At 39.9% G+C, this 27,557-nt stretch overlaps 2 protein-coding genes across 9 annotated transcripts in view; one reads left to right on the top strand and one right to left on the bottom strand.

The window, feature by feature from the left end:
* The window catches only part of TYR (tyrosinase), a 50,644-nt gene that overhangs the window by 1,596 nt on the left and 21,491 nt on the right, over positions 1–27,557 (top strand). The window contains exons 2-3 of the mRNA XM_075491145.1: positions 9,238–9,454; positions 19,607–19,754. Coding sequence (XP_075347260.1) covers positions 9,238–9,454; positions 19,607–19,754 — 365 coding nt within the window. The remainder of the gene's footprint in view (positions 1–9,237; positions 9,455–19,606; positions 19,755–27,557) is intronic.
* Positions 1,593–27,557, bottom strand: part of NOX4 (NADPH oxidase 4) — a 185,965-nt gene continuing 160,000 nt past the window's right edge. For 7 of the 8 annotated variants that reach the window (XR_012773838.1, XR_012773835.1, XR_012773834.1 and 4 more), the window contains 4 exons: positions 5,528–5,665; positions 4,065–4,159; positions 3,790–3,886; positions 1,593–1,749 (listed from right to left, as the gene is read on the bottom strand). Coding sequence is in view for 1 of the 8 variants with exons in the window: in XM_075491138.1 (XP_075347253.1) it covers positions 8,018–8,075; positions 9,781–9,849 (127 nt within the window). In the remaining 7 variants the exon portion in view is untranslated. Of the gene's footprint in view, positions 1,750–3,789; positions 3,887–4,064; positions 4,160–5,527; positions 5,666–8,002; positions 8,076–9,780; positions 9,850–27,557 lie in introns of those variants that run through there. The other variant, XM_075491138.1, reaches the window with a different exon arrangement.

The following is a 27,557-nucleotide window of genomic DNA, read 5'->3' as shown; positions in this document are numbered from 1 at the left end:
ACTATACTGTGCTATTCTAACACTGAGCGCTTCTTGACTTTTTTTTGTCTCTTGCTCATTACTGCCACATCTCCTAAAATACAGTGACAAAAGTCGATTGGCTTCCACAGACGCACTCCATCATGACAATAGCAACAGTCCCTTCTGGCGCTGAAGTCTATGATTATGTTGGTGGAAATCTATCTTTGTTCTATTTATTTCTGTAGCAAGAGCCCAAATGAAGGTTGGGCAGTTTTAGTGATTTAAGGAAAAGTGAAAGAGATACAAGTTCCAGCAGCTCTCTGATATTGCGTTACAAAACAGCAGCTGGGCTGGTTATACTGTATTTAGTCTTGATTTGTGTCCTCTGAACAATATAGGTTGTGTATATACCTGTAAATTAAAACGTTCCCATATACTGTAACAGACCTATTTAGGACATTCTCTGGCATACCTTTTGTATGTATTGACTAGTTCTCCCCCAAAAAGGTACTTTTCAGGGACCATTTCCAGGAGAATGTTTGCATACAGCCACCCTGCTTGGGAGGCTAAGATGGTTTAACTGGCATAGACATGGATTATTTCATGCCATTTGGCCTCACTGCCCAGGAAAGTTCCTGGCCACATTTAATTTACCAGTGTAGGCATAGCCGTAAAGTAGATATAGCTACAAGCTTGTATTTTCATCCCATTTTCCAAGATTCTGCTCATTTCTAGCACTACGAATCTGGATGAACTCTCCTAACTTAATTAGATTGTATTACTGGAATGAAGTGGATCTGATGCTGTTCTGCACTGAGCTGAATAAAGAGTTATGTGAAAATGATAAAAGTGTTAAAGTGGATTAAATAAAACTAGAATTGCACTGGTTACACGTGTCAAGTGGAGCTATCAATACAATATACTGGATGAGATAACCAAAGTAGTAGAAGGCAAGTAGTATAGAGGAATCAGCAAGTTGCTAGCAGAATTCTCTAAAAGACCTGGAAGCGTCAGATAGTTATGTTTAGCTCATTTTTTCAAAGGTACTATTAATCATATCCAGATTCTTAGAATTTTTCCATCCTAGTAATAAGTACCCAGAAAATTTACAAGTAGTAATGAATATATTTAAGAAACAGCCAGGTTTATAACTTCTAATTTAAGGTCAGTTCTCACAAATATATCCTGAAAATAAAGACAATTTTTTATGAAACAAGTTGCTTTAACAGATATTTTTGTATAACTTTAATAGGTGTAGCAATAAAAATCGTGCTATGTTTAAAACATATTCAGCATCAGTGTATATATGTAAGAGCACCTAAGTCCTTTGCTGAAGTTTACCAAGTAATTTGTGAAAATGAGAGCTTATCACTTAGATTTTTCAGCCACTTCTGGAAATGCTACACTTTTATCAAAATTTCAAAAGCAGGGCTACAATAATTTTACCTTCAAAGGTTATTATTCCCCTTTAAAATCTTCTATCTACGTATATGTCTGTTGCCTTATCTGGAGAAGGAATGAAAGTGATTGAACAGATCTGCATTTTCAGTCAGTGAGTTTGGGGTGAAGATACAACACAAACTGGTATTTCTTTATTAGCTTTGAATCCAAATTTAAACAATTGCTTATGATGGAATAACTTAGTCAATACACTTCCTTCAAGCAGCACAAAGTAAAAGATCAGAATCTCATTCCAGAAAATCAAAAGGGAACAAAAATAGCCTTATCTTGAACCGGAAAACAGCCATAGATCTGCTGCAGAATACGCTGATTATCCAACGTCTGTAGCTAAACAGCAAGAGAAAAAAAAAAAAGAGGAGGATCCAGAAATGTGAAGGAATTTAGGCTTTTAATAAGCGTTCAAAATAAAAAGAGGGCAAGAGAAACCTTTTGAATAACACATCTATAATATGGTGTCCTTTTTAGAATTTTAAGTCTCTTTCCAAAACATAACAAAACAATGCCTGGTATGTTAGGAAATAGTTATAGATTTATTGAAAAAAAAGGTAAAGTGCCTATTTGCAGAACAGCATCTCTCTTTTTTATAATCCCTAAAGAAAGGAGAAAATACTTTATTCCATTGAGAAGTTGCCATGGCAACATGGATACCCATGAATACATGCTGAAATTCTTGCTTTCGCCTTACTTTTTCTTCAACATGCTGCTGTTACCGCTTAGCTGAGTGAATTACCTGTCCACGTTTTTCTCATGTTCATCATCTAAGTGAAACTTCTGATTCCTGCCTCTGTTTTTACCAACAAGACTATCAGGAATCTTTGGTGGTTTTATTTGTTTTCTTGTCTCATGTTTTAGGGTAGGTGGGAAGGATTTTCTCATGTTTTCAGTGACTTGTTTGTGATGATTCAAGTGTTGCATTCAGAATTAGGACTGCATGACACCTGCTAATGCTTTACCAAATTTTGCAATTCCATGCCGACTTAACGGAAAGCTATGTGGGAAATGGAGATCTTCCATGCCATTTTGAGAGTTTTTTGGTTTAATGCCCATTTCTATAATTATTCAAGATAATAGATTTGCTATTATGCCTCACTTAAATAGTAGTAGGTGAAATTCTTCTCTCTGCACCAGAACTAATTTGGAGAAATAACTGAAGTCAGTGAAGCTACAAATGCATAAAAAGCCTTCTGCAAATAAAAGCAGAATCTTTCTGCTGGCAGTTAACATTAGAGTTCGGTGGTCCCCACAGCGTGCTAGTGAGACAATGAAGAAAATAAAGCAGGAGAATGTAAGTGCTGGTTTAGGTTTGCTATTGTGGCAAGCAGGCTATACCACCAACTTTAGTGCACTGTATTTTGTCTCTCCTAAAAGAAGAGTGACTTGAGAGAAGTAATTGCATAACGTGGAGAGCTGTCTGCTCTCAGATGTGCTGGTGTAAGCCTGCAGCCAATTCTTTGTTGCAAGCACCGAGAATTTCCCTTAGCACTTCCTTCTGTGTCACCCTGCAGAACCACTTACACAAATGCAAAGCTACTACAAAAAGGAAACAAGTTACACAAATAAAAAATGGATATAATGCTCCTGAACTAATAATGACAGTACTTTAGATCCATTACCTGAAAATCTGACTTTGAAAGAAGTATGAAATGTAGCTATTCAGACACAGTTATTTAATTCTAAGCACAGTTTATCAGGGAGCTGTATTGCTAGCTGAATAGTCTGAGAGGATCATTTGAAGGACTGTTTTATGACCACCTTTAAAAACTGCAAGAAATTTTCAAAAATACAAACACCAAAAGCCAACACTTGATTCTTAAATCAGCCAAAGTCTTACATCCATCTGCTTGTGGACGCCTGAGTATCTCATGAACTCGATGACTTTATTTTTTATTGCAACTTAATAGGTTTTGGTGCCAGCTACAGGCTGGTAAATTAAAAAATCAACAGCCCAAATGGAGTAAGTAACTGTAAAATAAGAGTTTATCAAGATTGGTCTCCTAATGATATGTTTACATGGTTTATAAATTTGAAACATTTCCTATTACAAAGAGATAAGTCTCCATGTTACACACCCCAGTACCACAGCCTGAGGGAATCAGGATCTGTGCATAGCAGGAGCAGCCATTTAGGTATCCTCAGCTTCTTTATGTCACTGTAACCTTAAAGTAATACTCGTTCTTCCACGGGATCACGAGTGGGTGACAGCAGAGTTTGGCCTGTGGTTGCCTGGCTGTTCTCTAGTATATAACCGTGCTTGCTCAGGAGTCGTGTAGTGTAAAAGATAAACATCTTCAGAGGTGTATAAATTAATAGCTAAGGAATTTCATAAAAATTGGGTTTTGTTAATAATTCACAGAAAAAGAAGCCTACCTGTAGAGAGATGTGTCTTTGTGAATTCGCGGTAGACATGGAGACAGCAACACTAACAGTACAGCTTGGAGACAGCCAGGGAGCAGGGAATCACGGTCTGCCAAACCAGAAAGTGTTAATGAGTATTTCAGCAGTAACTGATAACAGACTTTCCTACTCCACCCCAGCACCGTTTTGAGGTGTTGAAAGGGGTGTAAGTTACCCCCCCAGTTCTGGGCTGCCTCTGAGCAAAGAGATGAAACTCAGCCAGCTTTTACTGAAGGCTGAGAAAAAACCTTGAAGGTCCTGGGTTTGTTTCAGTGCTGTCACTTCATGTTTGTCTCATCTCCTTTTAGCTTGAGTTTCACAGCTCCTCCAGTTAATGCATAGGCTGTAAGGGTCAGAAAGATAATTAATAACCTCACCCTGGCACAAACAAGTTTCTTAGACTTTCTTTGAAGCTTTGCTTTCCAAATTTTCTTCTTTTCATTCAGTCCTGTGCCTGTTTTACCTTTCCATTCCTACTAATATTCGGGAGTACATGAAGAACCAGATATAAATATACACAGTTTCTTAAAAACTTTTTGGTCTGCTGTAGATACAGCAGCTTTTAAAGTTTGGCCTATAAAAGCAAGCTCTCAAAGTACAGTTTGTTCTGTTGCAGGTTATTTGGGGATTTCCTTGCATTTTGCCCATTCAGTGAGTAAATGGCTTCTGGATGCCACTTAATTAGGATTAGATTATGCCAGGCCCTAATACAGCCAAAAAAAGTAAAAATTAAACCTCTTTATAATTGCCAAATGTTTTAAAACCAGTGTGAAGGCTGCACTTGAATCCCGTTCCCAAGCAAGGATGTGGAGATAAGTGGAGAAAGACAGAGAAAGGCAAGGAATCAGTGCAAAATCTCTTTTGGCCGCATAGTGGGACCCAAGGCTCCAGTTCAGGAGTCTAGACTTCAGGTAGGACAAATGAAGACATGGGGATATTTCAAGGAGGGCCAGAAAGTGCCCACATCACACCCTTGGGAGAGCTGGGACGGGCACCACAGATAAGCAAATCATGTGGTTGCTCTGGCTGTAGCCTGAAGTGGTTCTTTCAGGCTGTACTAACCTGGAGCATAACACTATGAAAACATGCTGATATAGCTTCTGGATGGGGGCAGACTCCTGCTTGGTGGGCTCAGAAGAGAAGCAGAGCAAGGGACCAGCTCTAACGGAAGCAGAGGTGCAGATTAACCCTTTGAGTGGCCATACTTTCCCAGCAAACTAAGGAACTTCAGATCACTTTGTAAGTGATCAGCTATTTCAATACTGTAGAAAATCACCTTTTTGCAAGTATTCAGGTATATATTACCTGTATTGCATGTCCCTGTGAGCAAAGGTCTAATAAGTCCAAAGCAACCAAAAAGAATTTGTCACTAAAACCCCCACAGCTTTGAATTTGAAAATAGCAGACTAAGGACTGAACACTGTTGAAGACTCCTGTAACGTAATTCACTTTATTTAGGCACAGGGGCTAGTCTGTGCAAGCAGTTGCGAACTAAAAGACAAAAGGGTTTCCCATTTGTGAAAAGGTGCGAGACAGCAGCAACGCTTCCACACATTTACAGTCTGTTTTCTAAGAAACGGTACAAAGAGCTGTGCTCAAGAGCTCAACTGCAGTGCACGGAGGGATTTTTGCTGGGTGCCACAAGGCCCAGGAGCGATGCTGCGTATTCTGGACTGCCATCTACTGGCATTTGCTCTGCCTGACTACTTACATAAGCTGTTCCTCGGAGTAACTTCCTAACAATTTCCCTGGAGCCGGTGAATTTACGCATGCAGGAGAGCAGGTGTTGGGTGCAGTTTGAATATGAAGCTTTGTCCAGGGTGAACTGAGAGATCTGCTCAGGACTGTTCTGAAAGGGAACAAAAAATCATGTGTTACGCCAGATTGTTTCTAGTAGAAAGTCCTCCTGCTGAATGAAGAGAAGGCAATGATGTGACCCATTTTGTGTGTGCTTTATGCAGATTACATCCAGAGAGAACCATTTAACTGACCTATGTTCTGTTACCACTTACACATCACATGATTGATAAAACAGCAAATTATAGTTTCAGGATAGACCCATAATTTATATTACCTAAGTTACACCTTTCTGGAAAAGCATCCTGACTAATTTTATGGCCAGACCTTAATTTTTAGTTCAGAACAAATAGAAGAAGGTCACAGATAAGCATTTTCATTCCTGCTCCTTATGTTAGCATGTCTTGACCATGAGTTACCACATGCCTTATAGCATCTGGCTTCTGTTTAGGATGAATTCGGTTAGTCAGACAGTTAATGAGGGCTACATTGAGACATAAATAGAAAAAAAAAAAAGCACTCTAACCATTTATAAGCCTCATAACATTAACAGTTGCATTAAATCCCACTGAAATGGATAAACAGAATGAAGGGGAAATATTCCTTTGTTTAGATATATTTGAGCTCATGCTTGAAGATTCCCTGTCTGAATATCTGAAAAGCTGGTCTTGAAGGCAGTATGTGATTCCTTTTTAGGACCCAACAGAGCTATATCCCCAGGGCAGTGGGGAGAGGATGAAAAGATAGGAGATGGCAGGGCAGAGAAGCCAGAAGAAGATATGGACCTAGATAAGGTCCATAGGAAACAGAGCTAAACAGAAAATCCACATGTATGCAGTTTCTGAGCCAAGTGCCAACTGGAAAATGGGTTGAGCTCCACCAGCCAAGACACACTTGCCTTCTTCACTAATGTACTTCTAGGGACATAGGACTGTGCATTTTTATAAACAAAGAAATTACTAGAGCATCTCCCTCAGCCCGAATCATCCCCTTATTTTCATTCTAATGGGAATAAACTCTCAGTAACACAAAACAATCATAAGAACAGCACCGTAGCTACGCTTTGTGTTTATAACTGTAAGTCTCTCCATGCCGCTACGTCTCCCTTCTCGGTGGGGATTCTTAAAAGAGACTTCTTAGAGGCACAGTCTTGACCTCAGTCCCTCTTAGAGGCACAATCCTGACCCACTCAGTGAGCTTCTGGGGGGAATGTGAATATGAAACTCTCTGCTGGACAACTACCTACAGCCTCCAAGGGCACCTTAGTAGTTTTAACAGACTAGGGCAGATTTCAGCTAATAAAACAGTCTCTAAGGATAAATTTCTCTGATAAGCTTTCTTAGCTCCTCAAAAAAAAGATGAGAATAATTTATTCAGGAGAGTCATATTCATAGGAAACTTATCATTTGAGAACTCCAGATTCTTAAGAAATCTAGGTTATATCACCAGCTCCGTCATGCATTTTCTGTGAATTTGTGGTCAAATCACTTAGAAGAGGATTGATCTCATCTACTTCCACTCTTTCAAAAGTTACTTAGGCAGCAAAGCAACTTGCCTTTGGCTCTGTCTTTAGGCACTTCAGAGGCACATCCATGCCTCCAGGGTGTGATTCATCCCATCCTAATGCAGAAGCAGAGCATTAAGTTGAACACTCTTAATTTTGCTTCCCTCGCTAACTGCAGTCCAGAGACTGTTTCTGCATTGATTTTTTTAACACATTTTATTTCATTGACTTAGTCAATGGAGAGAGTTAGGCACCCCTAGAGGTAAGTACATCTCACCTACCAGACATCTGGCTTAGGAGGGCTGAATCACACTCTGGAGATGCCTCTCTCTGTTGACTGCAGAGGTTGTCCTAAAGTGTTGCTTCAGTCTGGCAATTTGTACACAGCTAGTGCTGGTGAAATGAATCTCCCACTCACTTCCTTCACTAACAGAGAATCTCATGTTCTTCAATCCCATTCACAGCAGATATGATTGCTTTCACTCACCTTCTCGTTCATTGTTTCAGTCCATGAAATAGAAGTACGCCTCCAGGATGAAAGAAGTCTGGAGGTTTCAGTGTTATGTGTTTTCTCCCCTATGACGTCTCACTCAATAATGAGACCTGTTCTTTCTCCACACAAAGTTCTCTTTAACCACATTGATTACCTGCTAACCACAGAGTCCTATATTTTGAAGGGATCTCTGGTGGTTTAGACTTTTATTTGTTTTGGTGGGTTTTTCAGAAAAAAAGCTAAACAATAGACAGCAATTTTGGTTCAGAGCCTCAGCCTCACCTGAAAGGGATACAAAACAGCTTCTGGGAGTTTTGAGCCACTGTTGCTCTGTTTCATTTTCTTAGATGCATCAGCTGTACCACTGTACACACCCACCAAACCCTCTAGTCTGATCTTCTGCTTTGTCATTGTGTCATTATATTTTTCTCCATCCTCCATCCTGACTCCGTGTTAGGGAATTTCCTGCGTATAAAGTAGAAATATGAGTTAGTACTTGTACTAACTCCCTGTAGGTTTATTGTACCAGAATATGAAAAAAATCCTCCCTCTCATTCCAATCACTGGCCAAGCAGGGGACGCAGTGAGAGCTACTATAAAAGCTCGTGGTCATCAGAGGATGACCATGGTAACAAATAACTTAGGTAACAATTAACTTAATGTATGTGGCTTAAAAAGATATTGAGCAGCATCCTAGTGACACTGACAGTGTGCGTGAGCACTTTTAACCCATGGTAAATGTGAAGGAGTTTGATTCAGCAAAAATCAGCTGACTATCATTTGAAGTTACATTGAACTACTTTGCTCTTCCAGGAGTCTCAAACTGGACTGGCAGCTTCCACAGGTCATCTGACAAATAATGACTTGTTATGCCATGGTAACTGGACTTTGCCTGTGAACCCAGAACATTTGAATAATGATGCTGGATTCTGACAGTATTTAAGATCTGTATCCATCTCTCTATTTAAGGTCCCTTTCCCAATACCCATCACTATGGTATCTCAGCTGGCGATATATGTTCATCCCCACAACATTCTTCTGAGGTAGCGCAGCGTCTTTTCCCATTTTGTACATAGCATCAAGACATAGTGAAACTAAGTGCCCATTTATTCTGACAAAGCACAGACAGATCTTTTGAGAATAAAAGATTTTTTTTTTTTATATTCCTAGTCAACAGTTCCCCCTCTTACCGTGTGGGGAGAAAATCTGCGATTATGGCTTTGTTCAGTAGTCTGCTGAAGCCAAAAAGCCTCCATTTAGCAACTGCAGCAGCAGATTTAACTCCGTTTGTGTCCTGCTGCATTGGTAGGTAACACTGAATTTAGCCTCAGTGAGTTTTCAAGGGCATAAATGAGAACTGATGCCTTAGTCCACATGGGCAGTTTCAGATACAGACTAGTGTATTATTTCAAAATGCACACTATAGTAGAGGGGTGTCTTCTATGAAATAACCTAGCTTATATTAAAATCATACACAGAAAATTTAAGAATTAATATATATGTTTCTAACAAACTTTTTACATTGTACATTTTCTTTTCTCCTTTAAAAAAGATAATCGAAGTACCTCTTTAATTTGCTTTTATTTTTTACAATTGCAACGCTGCTAACAGAAAGTGTTTTATACAGGTAATTTGTACTCATTCTGAGGAATACAACAGCCAACAGGCTTTATGCAATGCCACAAGTGAGGGGCCTATACTGCGAAATCCTGGGAACAACGATAAATCAAGGACTCCAAGGCTCCCATCCTCAGCTGAAGTTGAATTTTGCCTATCACTGACTCAGTATGAATCTGGATCCATGGATAAAATGGCCAATTACAGTTTCCGAAATACTTTGGAAGGTAACATGTTTTATTCTATTATGCCATTTCCATCGTAAATTAATTCTCTCTGGGGTTAGGGTCTTTAAACTCTGGACAGTTTGAGCTAATTCCATGAAGCACCACTCAAAAAGAAACAAAAAAGGAAAGAAAAAGTTATGCTTTCTCCTGGAAGAGCAACAGACAAAAAGAACCACATTAAAGGCATTTGATAAGAAAATAGAAGCTATAGATTAGATCACACCCTAAATCTATCTGTTAGATGTTGTCTCCTGCTATAGTCAGCACCAGGCATAGCAAAGAAATGTAGCACTGCATAAAAGAAGATCTTCTAATAATCTACTTACACATGATCATAACCATGTCCATGTGGGTTACAGGTTTTCCCTGGAATCCACTGTCCTCCAGAGGCCAGGCTGGACAACAAGGGTGAAAGAGAATGCAGCCAGTGGGCATGTTATGTCTACATCCTGCTACCGTGAACTCCATAGCAGACCTCTCCCCAAACTCTAAGGATTGTTATACCTCAAAAATGATCCTTAGTATAATTTCCAAAAGAATATAGTTATTTATCTTAATTTTCTAACTATTCAACCTGTTTTGAATGTTCCTAATTTTCTAGTAAACAAGGGTTCTTTGCTAAAAGGAATAGTTATTCTTAATTATCTGTCTACCCAATCTCTTTTGAATCTTGCTACATTGCTAATAAACAAGGATAGCACATTATATATTTATCAATAAATATTGCTACAGTATCATATATCAGCTGAATCAAATATGACCTACTTTTGATGTCCCCGAGATTTTTGCTTGCAAGGAACTGTGCAAGGGCCAAAACAATGCAATATAGGAGTTGGTGTGAGGACAAGAAAGCAAAGCTTTTAATATGTTCAGTATTACTCTTAATGCAGTGTGGAATGCCATAAAGCTTTCTTGGGAAAAGAAGGTGAACCGGTTTCTGCTCTTAAAACAGTCAAAAATGTAGACTTTGTCTGCTGAAGACAACAGAGAATCCAGACATTAATTAACTCCAGCTCTGGACATAGCTGTGCTTTCTACCTTTGAGAAAGGGAACCATGTGAAGTTTGGGAAAGAAAAAGGTGACATAATTGAGCAGAGGTTTGCTCACATTTTTCTTCATGAAGTATGTGAATAGATGCAAAGAGTGGAATAGGAGGAGCAGGAATAGGAGGAGTGGAAAAGGGAATTAAAGCAAACAAGTCATGAAATAATGAGGGTCTACCATCATGCTGCTGGTATAGTAAACAAAAGCAAAGGCACAGTCTATGGAAGTTACGCACTGCCACATATGGGTTTGCTGAGAAGGCAGAGTCAAAATGGACCACTCACAAAGCCTAAATTTCAGTATCATGACTGTTCATTAAATAACAATAATTCATGAGTACTTGCAGAAAAAGGGCAAAACCTGCTTTTTGTCAATGCTAAGTTTAAACTTACAGCTAAACAGAGTCATAGATCAAGTATACCCCTTTGATACAAATGGATACATTTTCCTATTGAAAATAACAGTAGCTATTTGAAAAAAAGGCAGTAACATAGATATTCAACAGAATTGCACAATGATCAGGAAAGCACCTACAGTTCCCAAAGAATCAGGAAGAAGTTATTTTAACTCTAAAATCAGAATCAGTGTTTTGTCTGATTAATCAATCAAACCCTTTCTCTACTGCCGTGTCTTTGTTGTATTAATTTCATGGCTAGCAAGCACAGTCACGGCTGGTCTTTGTTGATAACATAGTGTCATCTGCCAATCACACTTGAAGAGGGTCATGCTTTAATCTGAATAATGACAATGTCACTGCATCTGAAAAGAGCTCTTCTGGATCATATTTTCCTTCAAGTGAGTTCTTTTGTTCTGTGTAAAAACCCTTCAGAAACTGAAGAGTGTTAATCTTTCTCCTAACTGAGGTTATGTAGCTCCAGCTCACCACTGTGGTCATTTGGAGCCCTCCAAATGCCACACAAGGCATGTCATGGTTGCTGCCAATAGTCTCTAATGGATTTCATGTGATTCAGATAGTTCTTCCAATAGACTGGGGAAAAAAACTACATGTTCTTGCAGGTCAGATATGATTCAGAAGCCATACAGCTTAGGTAGCTACAGAAGTGCCATATATTATCTTGGTCATAGTGCTGCATGGCTTCTGGATGCATGCAGTTAGCTCAACGCAGGGGCAGGGCATGCTTGTTTTATCAGTCTGTCTAGATGTGCCCTCCCTGACACAGACCATAGCTCTTTCAGAGCATCTGTAGGATCCCTTGTATGTGATTCGAAAAGGGAAGAAAAGAGATTGAGCAGCTCCTTTTCTCCTGTCAGTGAAGGTGGACCTTTGCAAGTCCTAGGATCCCCGTGGAGGGAGCCTGGGAAGATGCAGCACAGTGAGGAAAAGCTCAGTAGGGTAAGACTGAGGCAATGAATGTCCCCTCCTCAGAAGCTCTGTGGACATCACACCAAAAAAACCCAAAGCAACCTAACATTAGATCCTCTCTATTCTAGGGGAAATTCTGTTAAGAAAGTGACCATGTTTGCTCATAGTCCAACTCCCAGTGCAATTACCAGAGCCTATATTGTCATCTAACTTTTATAGCCTAGCTAAAGGAGATCTACAATGCCCAAGAGCTGGTATGGAAGAGAGTAAAGGTCAACAGAGTGATATTACCTTTCTTTCCATAAGAACATTTCATTAGAGCCAGAGATCACTGGAGTGAGAATGTGTCCACAGTGTTCCACGATAAGTGGCTCTTTGGGTGATGAGTCTGTCTGAATGTGAGCCAGATGTGGCTCAGTAAGCATTTATCTGTATTACTATGGAGATGGAGCTTATTCCATCAGACACTGTTATTCTGAGACAGCTTTTTTCTTTTTTTTTTTCTTTGAGGATATTTTTTTTTTAACCTGAATTATTTCAACACTCAACTTTACACCACAGGACCACAAATGTTTCTGTCAACTAACTTATTTAGTTAACAAGATAGTGAACTGCAATGCGACGCCAAGAATACATGGCTAATGTTGAAAAAGATGGTGGAAAGTTTTTAAACTAGTTTTGCTGCCAAAAAAAACCCATACTGTGTTAGCTTCTTTCTTACAAATGGCCTGCTTAGTTTTTTGTTGTGTACACATGCCAAGCTTAAATTGCCAGCTTGCATTTATTGTGCCAGTGCCCACTTCTGTGTGACAGCATTCTTACAAACCCACTAACACCCTATAGTTCCTAACATTTACTTCTTTTTCTAAGCAAAAAGCTTTTCAATCCTTCTTTACTTGTTTACAGAAGTTTGTGCCAATACACCTAAGGTCAAATTCTAATCTATTTTAGATCCAAAGTAAATCCAAAGTAAGTCCATTGACTTTACTGGAGTTACTCTAGATTTACAAAAGATGACCAGAACCAAGCCAGTGACTGCAATTGAGTGGCTCCTGATTTACACCAATGTGAGATTTACTCCTCAGTTTTAGTTCTGTAATGGAAAACACTGTAATCACTTAGAAGAACCAATCACATAGAAAAACCACTTTGGGGCAAAATTTTATGCTCTGCCATGCTTGAGTGCACTGGAACAAAGACAACACCTTTTTACCCTTCTGAGGGGTAGGTATCAGCATCATTATGAGCAGATGCCAACAACGCAGGCCAAATCTCTGTTTGACTAACAGAAAATGCTGCTACAGAGACAGAAATTACGTCACTGAAGAGTAACCACAACAGCCATAAACAGCAACGGTCAATATTATTCAATAAAACAACACTCCCCTGAGTCTGAGCACGTGGGTTGCCCTCTCACTCTGCGACAGGCCAGTTTCTGCTTTGACTGAAAAACATGTGAAAAGCAGTTTCTATGTTGCCCCTTGAAGTGGAAGCAATTATTTTAAATAGGTTCTGTTGAATTATGGCCCTAACTGGGGAACACTGTTGACTTCATTGGAAGCTTAATGGATACAAGAAGAGAACAGAAAATCAATCTAATTTATAAGCAGCAGGTAAGATCAGAAATGGATTAGCTGACTGCAAATGAAATAGTTGGGTTTCTTCTTTGTGCAGTTCAGTTGTGGTGTGACACCTTGAATGCTACCTCCTAAGAATAAGAGATGGCTGAAAAACTTAGGATTTCTTTTTCATTGTGAGCAAATTCCACATTTGAAATTATTTTATTCATGGCAACTTCAAATGAAAATCAGTGCTTTCTAAGCTTTGCAGAAAGACAAAAGAACATTTTAAAAAAATTTCTAAAACTCTATATCACTTTCATTATTCATGAATTAACTCATGACACATGGTATCAAGTCAAGCCATGTCATAGCATTCCATTGTCTGTCACAATTATGTATCGTTACTGCTGTTCTGTCATAAAATAATGGAATAAAACATCAAACACTTCAAAATGTAATTTCATTTTAATAGGACATTTTCCTTTTTTTGTGAGAGATTTTCATCTGGAAAACTTTTCCCAGTTTTTTTCACTGCGATCCATATAGCTAATGAAAAATGGTTTCTCAAAATGAAGTTTGCCAACAGAAAACTTCTAATTAAAAAAGTTTTAGCCTACAGCCAACATCCCTCAACCAGCTCAAACTTTCAACCTCTGGGTAAATTTATGCTGCACATTGAGAAAGTGCTGTCAAGATGCAGAGGGTCATTACCAGCAAACTAGAAAGACTGTTCAGCCCAGACCACAGTGAAGCTCTACAAGAGTTGTTTTAAGAAAAAAACCCTAGATGGTGACATGGTCTAAATTAGATAATCACAAACTTTCATTTATTACAGCCCCCTAGGCCAAATTGTGCAGATCTTGCAGCTACCTCACTCTAGAGAGATTACAGTAATAACATTGCTTGAAAAAATATGTAAGATTTAACCCTGAAAAATTTCCTGTGAGTTTGCCAATGGCAGAAAAACTCCATGAACATAAGCCAGAAGAACATCACTAACTTCAAAGACCAGCAAGAATATGGACTTAAAATTCTTATATCTATATCTTTCTTCTTATTTTAAAGTAAATGCATGTACCTGACTTGCACTACTCTAAAATGTGAAATCCTTATTAAAGAAAAAATCATCCTCAGGGAGAGTGGGACTAAGTTTATCAGCCAGTTGGACTCAGACATAGAATCATAGAGTGACAGAATAATTTAGGTTCGAAAAGACCCTTAAGATCATCAAGTCCAACCCTTAACCTAACACTGCCAAGTCCACCACTAAACCATGTCCCTAAGCACCACATCTAAACATCTTTTAAATACCTCCAGGGATGGTGAGTCTACCACTTCCCTGGGCAGCCTGTTCCAATGTTTGACAACCCTTTCAGTGAAGAAATTTTTCCTAATATCCAGTCTAAACCTCCCCTAGTGCAACTTGAGGCCATTTCCACTCTTCCTATCTCCCACTTGCTACCTGGGAGAAGAGACCGACCCCCACCTCTCTACAACCTCCTTTCAGGTAGTTGTAGAGAGCAATAAGGTCTCCCCTCAGCCTCCTTTTCTCCAGGCTAAACAACCCCAGCTCCCTCAGCCGCTCCTCATCAGACTTGTGCTCTAGACCCTTCACCAGCTTCGTTGCCCTTCTCTGGACACGCTCCAGCACCTCAATGTCTCTCTTGTAGTGGGGGGCCCAAAACTGAACACAGAATTCGAGGTGCGGCCTCACCAGAGCTGAGTACAGGGGCACGATCACTTCCCTAGTCCTGCTTGCCACACTATTCCTGATGCAAGCCAGGATGCTATTGACCTTCTTGGCCACCTGAGCACACTGCTGGCTCATATTCAGCTGGCTGTCGACCAACACCCCCAGGTCCTTTTCCGCCAGACAGCTTTCCAGCCACTCTTCCCCAAGCCTGTAGCGTTGCATGGGGTTGTTGTGGCCCAAGTGCAGGACTTGGCACTGAGCCTTGCTGAATGTCATACAGTTGGCCTCAGCCCATCGATCCAGCCTGTCCAGATCTCTCTGTAGAGCCTTCCCACCCTCAAGCAGATCAACACTCCCGCCCAGCTTCGTGTCACCTGCAAACTTACTGAGGGTGCACTCAATCCACTCAGTGTGAACTCGATCCCCTCAACATGCAACATACAAAGCAGAATTTGACCTTTAAAGTCCCTGCTGTCCTAACCACTGGCCTAGAAAGTCATACAAAACAAAAATTTATTTTGTGAGAAAAACAGTTTTGCAGTTAAAAAAAAAAAAACTGCAAAACTGTTATGAATAGCTCAGTGATGTTAGGGATGCCACAGATGTTAAGCAGTCCACTAAGATAATCAGAGGAGATAGGATTGTTGGAATGGTTCTTCTATTTGTGTAGCACTGAATGCTGCTAATGCTCTCCAAGCTCTGTATACCCTCTGCTAAGCGTACTTACAGCACTTCACTCAGTGGCAAATGAGCAACTGAGGAAAACACTACCTGCTTTCAATATATAAAGCTTTGCACTTGACTGAATGTACATGGACTTCTGTGGTCTCCATTATTAGATTGTAAAATCTGCTGTTAATATAATTAAATACTCTATTAAAAGACATACACCTGACCCAACTGCTTGTTCAATGAGAACTACCTATATATCATCCTAAAAACTGTCAAGCAGCCTTAATTTTGAGTGGCATCTTTAGCTCCTCCTATAATAAAATTTGGGCTAAATCCCCATCTGATTTAATTTGGCCTGGATCCAGTGAAGCTACTGCAAATCCACTGAATCACTGTTGCCGATTTACAGTGCTATCAGAAGGAGCAGAATCAGGTTTATGATCTCTTAAAAATGTGATTTTTCTCTCATTGAAATCACTGGTAAAAATTCCATTCACTACAGTGATGTATTCCTTAATGGCTATTTCTAATGTACCATAATTAAACGAGGGTTTAAAAGGATGTCTGAATGCTACAGCTTCCTATACTGGCCAGATGATTTAACAGCTCACTGCCATCAGGGACAGCCCACTTCTCTATGCCATCTCCTCCACCACCAGCCAGTTGCTCTCCCTCCATTTTTGGTACCAACACTGGTTCTCATCATAACCTTACATGAGATACTGTATCTCAGTAGCCTGGAAAAAAACTGAGATCCCAAACTCCAGGGTAGGTTTCTGCCAGATTAGTGAGTTAAATCAGTTGACAGAAGGTCTGCCAAGAGCTGCAATTAATGCATGGGAAGGCACAGCACGGGGCAAGGCAGGTGGGGAAAGCGGCATTCCCCTATATAGAGGCAGGGAGCTCTCACTGCTCTTGTAGATCTGTAGCCTCACATTTTCTGTAGAGGTGATATTACTGCAGCCACTGCAGCAAAGTTTCCTGTACTCTGAAAAAATTCTCATGTTTTCACATATTCTTTTTAACTACCCCATTTCATAGTATGTCATCCTGAATAGCTGATTGTCCTGAAGTCTTTTAAAATGTCTGAGAGAAAAGAATAAGACCCAGGCTAATAAAATAAAGTAACACCACATTGTGGTTTTATTCCTACTAACTTTGCAATTTATATGGAGTTTTTGTAACAAGAAATCAGATATTAGAACTTCTCATGTGCATGGTTAAACATGATGTCAATTTTGACACTGACAAAATGTACTCCAATTAACTGGGAGCTGGAGGGTGAGGCTGCTAAAGCCCTCCCAGTTCAGAGTTTTTGATTATTAAGATAAATTGCTTGTGTTCAGATGTTCCATGAAAAGTTGTCCAGAGCCAAAATAAGTATTCTGTATATTTTTAATGAATGATTAGATGAAGTGTTTGCAACACATTAAGAAATTTTAAGAAGTATTCCAAGTCTGATATAAAACGTCTAGCCTTCTGCCTAAACCCTGCATAAAGTCTGTCTTCTCTTAAACATACTTATAATGCAGCTGAATATAAGTGGACGTGTTGCTTCAGAATGATATAAAGATAGATCATTTTCAGTTAATATTCACAGAAACTTCCTAGTATTGCTACATCAATTGATCCCAATGATCACCTGCTGTGGCCATCAGTAAAGGCGGCCAAAATTGTTGCCATCAACAGTTCTGTGAGTTCTGGCCGCACTGTCAATGTACATCATTCTTCATAGCACATTTGGTAATGTTTTATTCTGCTGTTTCCCCTGAATGAAATCTAGGTAACACAGCATTCACCATCAGACAAATTTCTGTGGGCAAGATTTTCCTTTTGAGAACTTCTGCCCATTGCTGTTTATGTCACCATGCAGTGTCCTCAATAATCTCAGTCCGCACCTGATGTACTTAAAACCTGCAGTTATCTATAGGCGTCAACATGGTCCTCTTTCTCTCCTAAATCCAGACTCACTCCACCTTGAAGTCTTACAATTTTCATCATAAGCCAATTCTACCTCCTCCAGCTATCCTGATTATGTTTTCTCCTCTGACTCCCCTTGAATTTCTCAAAATGTTTTTGATACTATTACAATCAGAAAGATGGATGGTTATTATGGTATATTGGTTCTTAGATGCCACAGCTATGATTTGATCCTTATTATAATTATAAATGTTTTAATGCCAGAAGCTTTTCCCTTGTTTGAAGAGGTTGACAGGCAAGGCAAAGGCCGAAGAGGGAATTTAAAGTCACAAAGAGATGCAATCATTTCACACAGAAGATCAGAGTCCCAATGGGTTATAACCCTCAGGTTTCCAAGTTCACAGAGTATGGCTCTACTCATAATGCATCTCTAGCCATGCCTCAATTAATGCTCTGTGTGACTCACAGAGGAGCAAATCCAAAGAGCAAAACAGTTGGTACTGAGGACCTGACTTCCATGTTGTACATGAGGGTTTGGACAGGGAAGGGGTTCTTTCAGACTACCTCTAGTTCAGTCCCATGAACTGAACACCCACTGATGGCTGGTACATTTTAGATTTGCTCCAAAAGGAATCCAGCTTGCAAAGTCAGAAATTGCCCTGTGATGTAAGTTACAGCATGAAACAGAAGGACAATTGGGAGATTCACTTCAAAAGTACATTGCTGATCCTCACTCAAATGCTAGTTCTTGGTCCAAATAAGTAAATAAAGCAAGTGTTCAAAGTGTGTGAGGCATTTCCCAAAGAGCTAAGATCTTTCTTTTCCCCACCTTGCAGACTTGATAAACTGCAACAATATTGAGAAAAGACTGAGGATCAGCACAAGCAGCATATTGTTCACAGCCCTTTTTGTTTGATTATTAATTTGTAGAGATGTTTTAACATGTCTCCACTATGCTTCCTCATCCTACAGCTTACAGAAATGGTGAGAACAAGACATCTTCAGGAACCAAATCAAAGAGAGAGAACAGAGAGGTTTTGTAGCATGGGTTAAATAGTAGGACTAGCATCAGGTTAAGAAATAGATTGTGAGGACAACATACGTTTCTCCTTGTATTCTGGAAAATCCCAGGAAGCATCAAATAGTTCAGTTTACTTTTATTAGGAGTCCTTACAAGCAGGGAGGAAGCTTGGCTGTCAGGATGCTGAGAAGGGCTACCAACATCAGAACTAAGGTATGGACAGGCTACCAAAATAAAAACTGATGTAGAGACTCATCTTCCAGTATTTCTTACTTGGGGTTGGTCTGTGTGAGCTCTTCTCAAAGCCCATGTTTTAAGTGCCCTCCAAAATAACAGCAATCCACAGACTTCCATCCTGCAGGTCTGACTGTGGAAGATTATTGATTATTTATCAAATCCTTTTGTAAAGATTATAGCTTGTATTGTGCTGGCTCCTATCAATAAAAGAAAGTGTTCTATAGAGACAAACAATATTAAATGACTGAGTATAGGATGAGATAGAATAGCTTGTTTTATCTTAGGAACCTAGAAGTACAGAGATCAAAAATGAAAATAAAGTGAATAAATTTTCTCAACATGAATAAATGTACACGCATAAATGTCTGCAGGGATTACGTTGCCTTTTAAGGGCCAGACACAATGGACAAAGAAATTTAAAAATATAAAGCAATTAAGCAGTACATTTGCTGACATGCTGCATTAGCTACATGGCAGGAGTTTTAATTTAGCTTATTCTAATTGCATCTTTGTTATGCCTTTGAAATATATTAGCACTCCTTTACATGTTTTCCTAAGCCCGTGTCTAAAAAGCTGAATGTAAATGAAGTGAAAGTAGGTACTTTGATCTTCAGTCTTACTGGAAAAAGAATTATACGCATTGTCATATCAGCATATGATTTCCTCTTGAATATATAGGCTTTGCTGATCCACGGACTGCAATATCAAACATATCTCAAAGCGGTTTACATAATGCACTTCACATCTACATGAATGGCTCCATGTCCCAAGTACAAGGCTCTGCAAATGATCCTATCTTTGTACTACACCATGCATTTGTTGACAGGTGAGTTTAATTCTTCTTGGTAAACCTAATTTATTTTGTGTTTTTACAGTGTGCTTTTCACCTACATTTCAAAACTGCAAATATTTTACATGCCATTACATGCACAGCATTTTCAGACATGTAGAATTGAGCTCTGCTATTATTTGAGAGCAAATGTCTTTCCTAACCTGTCTGTATGTTCACTGGATTAAATATAATTTGAAAAGTTGACAAATGCATTCAGCTTTTATTACCAAGGTAAAAATAGTTCTTCAATGATGTCATAGTGATTAATATATATGGATGTGTACATCAGGAAGTTTGGACCAAAAGTGCATGACTCATTTTAACACAACTGTAATCAGTTGGAGCAATTCCTTTGCATTCTAAATGTCAGTGCTGTTTTAATTTCTATTCCATAAGGAAAATCCAAGCATGCTATTCATAAATAAAGAAGAAAAAATCCGTATTTCAGTGTGATAAACAAAACTGTGACTGTCTCTTGATGAAAGAGAAGAGTACAGCTGTGCAGAATGAAAGGAAAGCAAACAGAAGGATATCATGTTTGTTAATAAGAAAGAGTAGGGGAGCACAGTTTTGCAAGAAAAGAGTGAAATTGCTACATTAAGGACAGTATTCCAAGATTTAATGGTGACCTTACAAATTTCTGTGTCACTATAATATATGCGAACAGCTACAAACAATTTACTGTGGACTGCATTACACCAAACTGTGATGACTAAAGAGCTATAAAAAAGAAAGTTAGCTAAGCAAAGGACTGTAAAAGCCACACAAACAACACTTGTTCTGGAGCAGTTTATATTTTCTTACCAATCCTCCTCTACTTTCCCACCGTGCACTGACCGTGACTTGGCTACTGCAATGCTTAGAACAAAAGAACTATTACCCTGTACAAACTTTTGGGACTCTTTCACAAATTTGTATGCTCAGATACCTACTGACTGAGATCCTGCCTACATGCAGCAAGGCGCTTATTCAGATGGAAGCTAAAATGGTTTCTTTATTTGGGTCACTGAGGCATGCAGCACAGGAGGGATGCAGATTATATCTTGCAGACATCATCTTGCAGTGAAGTTCTTTAGTTTCAGGCAGTTCACACCAAAACTCTTATATAAAACTTTATCGTATTTAACCAAAAAGCTAGTCAGTGTAAAAGACAAATTTGAAGTTGGGCTTTTTCTCCTTAGTTTATATATTTAATGAGCCTAATGGTTGTATTCTTCATACTTTATCCATCCAGAAATAGGGCATCAAGTCTAAGCAGGTCACCCAGGCATCAGTGGAATGTTCCTTGAAAGGGTGACCCACCTGTCTTCTGCTCCTAATACTGTAGGGTATAATTAGCCTTCTGGAGGTGTCAGTTTTGAAACTCTTTTCTGTGAAAAGCTTTTCTTCAGAACATTTTAAAAGTTAAACAGTGTAGCTTAGCTTTGATTTAGCATATCCACCCATTGACTGCTTGACAGGATGGATGCACAAAGGTTTCAGGTGTGGTTACAAATTTCGCATTTGGCACCTGGAAATTAACTTTCCAACATCCAGGCTATTAAAAAATGGATCAATTGAATATTCGTAGAAAAGGAGCACAGAAGAGAAAGCATAATGCTCTGCAATAGCAAAAGAATTGTTTTCCTTAGACATTCACACTTGTGTAAGACCTACGCATCTCTTAGCTCCCACTCATTGCAGGGCTTAAGTAGCACCTTGGTCTTCATGCTGACCTCTCCCACAGAGGAATTTCAGTCGTATTCATTATGAGCCCCTGGAAATACTTTTCATAACTGTAGTTGTTATCCATTTTAGAAGGCAAAATTATTTGCAAAAGGTAACATCATTAAATCCTGCTAGTGTTGAGGAAATAAATCACTGCACAGGCACTGTGGGAGCAATACAGATATCCATGATGCAACCTTATCCCATCTGTGGCAGAAAGAACGTTACCAGTGCTCTGCAGCTGCTGCATATATAGGCTTTAGTACACACGGATGTAAAAACTGATAATAATGCTGCCTTTTGTATAAGTGACAGAAATGCATTAGCATGATTAAGGTTACTTAGCAGCCTTATCCATGACACATTAATCATGCTTTTAGTTACAATTAATAAGTAGGTGACTGATAGGTACATACAGTACATTTAAAAAAAACCTGTTCCTCTCCTACATAGACTTTAAATCTGAAGGGCTGCAAAGAAGTTCTTTTCTGAGAGGCAAGTAAGAATAGAGGAAATGGGAAAAACAGTCTCCACAGCAGCAGAAGCATTTTTTTTTTTGGTCCATATCAGCTTTTCTCATTTGGGAAGAAGACTTTTGAGCTGATTGCTCTCACTACATTGAGCCAATGAGTTTTTAACTAACTTTTTAACTAAATCTTCTGCTGAGGACAGCATCTCTTCCAGGTCTTGCTGAGGACACAGAGAGTTGTGAATGGGGTCTTACAGGCAAAGGGTGTAAAAAGACTGGACACCAGCAACCACAGATCTGCTGGGTCTTGCAAAGGCAGGGAACAGCTCTGTCTCAAGAAATCAAGAATGGTCCAGCACTTTGAGCATCTATGTAGGACCCAGAAGAGGGATTCCTCACTCCAGTGCAAATTCCTTGGGTGAAACTGAGCGTGTAGTTTGCTCTCCCAAACTCACATCTCCTGGTGATGTGTTTCCTTCCCATTGATTTCAACAAGACTTTTGAGGAGCTGTTGATCTGAGCTTCAGCTACCCCATCTGTAAAGTGGGTGATATTAGATGCCTACGCAACAGGGACACTGTCAGGGTAAATGCATTAACGACTGTGAAATGCTCAGTTACGACCATAATAGGAGTGATAGAAGTAAGGCAATAGATCATTGGAACTGATTTTACATAGAAACATATGGTACAGAGGAGGATAAACAAGTGTATACGGAGTCTGTTGACAGGTGTGAGCCAAATGTTAGGAGCTGCTTTCCAAACTGAGCAACAGTCAGCCTCCCATCTGCTACCCCCCAGCCGTTCCTACCCAGGCCTGATGCACAAAATGAGGGAAGGATGGACGGAGCAGAGGTGCAGTTGAAAAGATGTCTCAGGTGAAAAGCAAAGCATTTGCTTACAAACACTCCCCTTTTTTTAGGTCATTGTCTTTCAGCAATGCAGAAGTATGAAGGTACCCAGGCAACAGCTTTCTTAGCAATGATAAATCAGTCTCCTTGCCTTCTTATTTGCTAGCTAGAAGACCTAGGGATCAGACCTCAGTGCTTGGTAAAAGCAGGTGACCATCCTGAAGATTATTAATTGTTAATTGAATGGCTTAAAAAAAAAAGAAAAAAGATGCAACAAAATATATATTCAGCAAAAATGAGAGCTTTTTTAGCTCTGTGAAGCATTTCCCTTAATTGCAAATCTCTTTGCTATTCAGATATGCTCAACAGTCAGCACAAGGGAATAACAAGGGAGGAGTCAACCCACTCAAGCTGGAAGGAGCAGCTGCACAAGCAGTGAAAGCAAGGGCCCACAGTCCCACTTGAGCTCACTAAGGTGTTTTCTTTGCTTTGAAAAGGAACTCTTTCCTCTTTGTCAACTTTTCAGCCCCTCCATCCCTATAGCCACATAGTATCTTTGTCTGTTCTCCCTGCACTTCTGCCCTTTGAATGTTTCTTCAATCTTTCTTCTCATTTTTTCTGTACCTCTCTTCTCCTTAACTTCCACATCCCAGCCCAACAGTTCCCCTTGCAAACTGCAAGAAAAACTAAATAGCAATGGGAAAATGTGTTGCCATTAAAAATCTCCATACTACTTTATACCTGTACAGCAACTAATGCAATAGGGCTCCAGTTCTTAACTCATTTCTAAGTTTTGCAGTAATGGACAGGGTTTATTACAATAACATAGATGACTTTCAAAGGCCCTGATTTTAGAACAAGCAATTTAGAACTGATTTTCTAGAGAAACACAATAGGGTGTAGACTTTCAGTCTCTTGCATCTCTAAAATCTAGACTTGTTAGCCTACTTGTACAGCTAGACCCAGATTGTCAGTTCTAGTGGTGCCACCACTACAGCACCTTTTTCTCCAGCTTTCATGAGTAATCGAACAGCTCAGAATACTGCTGCAACCATCATTGCATTAACTCAATGCTCTGATCAGTTGTTCCTCTCTGTTCATACCCTTCTACCATTTCTTTGCTCTCTGTCACACCAGATGAACTGCTGGTCTCTATTTTCAAGGCCCATCACTGCCCATCCCCAAATCATCCCTTGTTAATTGCTAAGGAACTCACTCACCCATTCAATAAGTTCATGATATCAATCTCTATCTTACATCTGTTTGGCATTCAGACAAGTCCCTCCATACTCCTCCTGGTTGGGAATTGTTCACCCTACACATCCACAGATTCAATCACCATTCTTTCTTTGGCGTGATACTTGCAGAAAAGCTCACATATTAGCAAGCTGAAACCTTCACTTAGTGGGTGGACCCTTGTGGTCTCACTGCATGGTTGCCTAGTCCTCCTCCCATCTGTTTGTATCCATCTGTTGTCCTCTGCCCTATGTATATATTATAAGCTCTGTCATTAAGGGACTGTCTAATTGCACTGCTCTGTGTAGCGCCTGGCATATTCTCAGCCTCTGACTATGGCTTTCAGGTATCAAAGCAACATGGGCAACAGGAGATAGCAATTGCTTCATTTACAGTCATATGAAATGGCAATGACAAGAGACAGCTGGACATCCCTATGCTGATCTTGTTGCTTCAGTTACTCTTTCGCTTGACTAAAATCCTTGCATCCAAGAGACAAAACCTTCAGGGGTGAAGGTGTAGGGGGGTGTGTATTTGTGTGCGCATGTGCATTCTGCTAAAGTAATCCAAGTCAAGCATAAGGTCGCATACATAGGAAATGGAGACACTCTCAATTACAGCCACTTACATACATGCACACTTCCAAGCGGGTGCAGGAGAAACTCTCCTACGCATCAGCTTCAGAGCCCAAAGAAAATGCCACTAATTCTGCCTGATCAAGGCAAATGTCTCTGTGCTGTTCAGCAACATCAGCTGCCATAGACTCCTCTGCAGGATGCTAAAATAACCCTTTCTGCTTCAGAGGCAGGCTGGAGCCGGGAGCCTTAGGAAATGCCAGACTCTGGCTTATCTGAGCATCTAACAATAAAATGTTCCTTATCACACTGCTTGTCAGTAAAGTGTTGTTAAACTGAAAAGCATGTATGGAGCAATCTGTTCAAAAATATATTAGAACCCAAAATCTACACATCCTGATTTGCATGCCAGTAATGCTCCATCCCCTAAGCCAACTATATGGACGCTTTCAGTTCCTGTGGACTCAATATACTCACCTTCATGCCAGTCCCTTCTCCTTCCACTGCAAAAAAAGTTAGCATTATGTCAAAAATGATTTTGTTGGAAAATACTTTAACAAGAGGAAATTTGATTTTCACTCCCAGGAGATGTCAAAATAAAAGCTTCTTATTTTTACTCTGTTTTTGAAACAGAACATTTTCATTTTCTCTTAAATGTCATCTCAGGTTTTTTAAACCAAAAAATGGCACTAGAAAACCCAAGTTGTTCTCTTGTTTTGAAATGTTGACAGGAAACAAGAACTTTTTTTAGCAGTTAAAAACTATTTGCTTCAAGAATTTGGAACATTTGGAGTGAAAGCATTCAAGAAGGATCATTAGAAATTCTTGTAAGGCAACACTAGGTTTCCAGACTTGTTTAATACATGAAATAAGATTCACTCCTTACCCTGAACTGTCTCCAGTGGGAGACAACACAGACAAACACGAACCCTAGGAAGCATTATCCCCATTTGGTATATGGAAACTTAGAGACACCGAAACAAGTGACTTAAGCACAGCTGAGATGGAGACTGTAATACAATGAAATATCAGCTAGCAATAAAGCAGTGTAAAAATGGAGAAGTCACAGCATAAACACTAAGTGTATGATTAATTTTCTCCCTTTATATAGGCACAGCAAGACTTTTATTGCTTTCTGAGGTATGTTTGCAAAAAATGATGACACTTTTATGTCATATTTTTCTGGAGCTGAATGAACTATGGCTTGGAGCCATGTGAAATCTGTTAGACAAAGGCAGGTCAAGAGGCTGCCAGTAGCAGTATACCTCCTTCCACACTAACAGTAAACCCACAGTGCTTCTGCATTGTGTCAGCTCAGGATCTTACTGTCTGTGCCCAGCACTGTATCCTCTCGAGTGCCTGAATAAAGGCAGTGGATGAGGTGAAGTCAACTCCATAATTATCCCTGGCATGAAGGTGAAACATAGTTAAAGTCCTTCCACTCAGTGAAAGCATGAACATCACTGAGCTACTGCTATGCCCAGGGGTAAGCTTTTATGAGCGAAGCCCCTGAGATTTGCTCCTGACCTAGGGATGTTTTGCACCATTTCCAGAACAGAGCTGAGAAGGTGGTGTGTAGCAGGACAAACCCCTAATGCTCCCAAATACTACTTTACCTTGAAAAGCTTTTGTATTGTGCTAATACATCTTTTGATATCTGGCACCTGAGTGAAACCTTGTGGAAGCTGGTGGGTGTGACAGTCATTTCTTACTCAGGATGCATGTCCATAACATTTAGGCTGTCTTTTCGGAATTAAACATCTGGATTATAAAGTGCCTTTGCACAAAAAAAATTGAACTTCACCATGCAGCAGAGATGGGAGGAGTGGGATGGTATTGGTGGAGGCTGTATGGTTTCACTGGTACTGTATGCATATGCTGAATTCATGCAAGATGGATAAAGAGGGAAAAAAAACACTTCAGAAGCAGACAGGGTAGGCAGCAGGAAGCCAAGGACAGCTGGAGAAGCACTTAAACGTGGTGATTGTGGAGTAGCACAATTGTGGTGTATAGTAGCACAATATCCAAAGAAACCCCCATAAACCATTTTATCTGTAGGACTATGAATGAGGAGCTCTGTGTTACCTTAGACCTTAGTCCTCCTGTCCCAGGGAGCTCCCTTGTCCCATGGCACCTGGGCTAGTGAGAGCGTCAGCATTGGAGCAGATGACCTTCTCACACTTTAACTACTTGTTAACAAGTAGGCCTGCATCAGATCCACAGCCAGCAGAACTGCTGGTTTCTCCCTCTAAGGAAACACACCTTCAGCATTGGCTAAGATGTATTCTTCTCAAGCTACAATGCAGACACCTCCTTTTGAGCCCCACTTACAGTCAGTAGAGACTATAGTCAGAAAGTCACTGACTAGTGACCAGCTCAGCTGCAAACATCTCTGCTGAGGCACCTTTTTGTCTTTTGATTGGATGAGTCCCCTCAAAATACTTCTTTTTATCTAATAGCTAGCACAGAGGGTTCATTTAAATTCAAGTTCAGAAATTACTATAATACAAATACCCACAACACGTATAATGTAATGGGTGTATGACCCATTACTTGTGTATGTAATAAGACTGTGTCTGGGAAAGTTATCTCCCCACCTCTAAAGCTCTTGGGGGAATTAATTACATTTTTGCAATGCATCCTGGGTGGCAGTTGCCTATCAGACCTCTTCTCCCTGCCTTGTGTGTATTACATGCCTCCTACTGGGAAGCATGCCTCCTCCCTGATCAGCATGCACAGCTACGTCCCACCAGCAGGCTCTGTGACACAGCAGCAAGGTAGCCCAGCTCTCACCCTTCTCTGATGCTTAACAAAATCACTTGGTTACCAGCAGCTGCTGTGCTGGAAGCCACCATGTCACAAAAACCAGTTCTGTTTTACCAGGAGGGACATCAGAGGAAGAAAATTGCCCTGCAGCAGAGCGTTTCGTATGAGGGTGGGCCAGGAGTGACTTTGGTCAT

This window comes from Mycteria americana, chromosome 1 (genome assembly GCF_035582795.1).
Source record: "Mycteria americana isolate JAX WOST 10 ecotype Jacksonville Zoo and Gardens chromosome 1, USCA_MyAme_1.0, whole genome shotgun sequence".
NCBI lineage: Eukaryota > Metazoa > Chordata > Aves > Ciconiiformes > Ciconiidae > Mycteria > Mycteria americana.
Note: the sequence above shows the minus strand (reverse complement) of the source record. Positions and strands in the feature narration are given on the sequence as shown.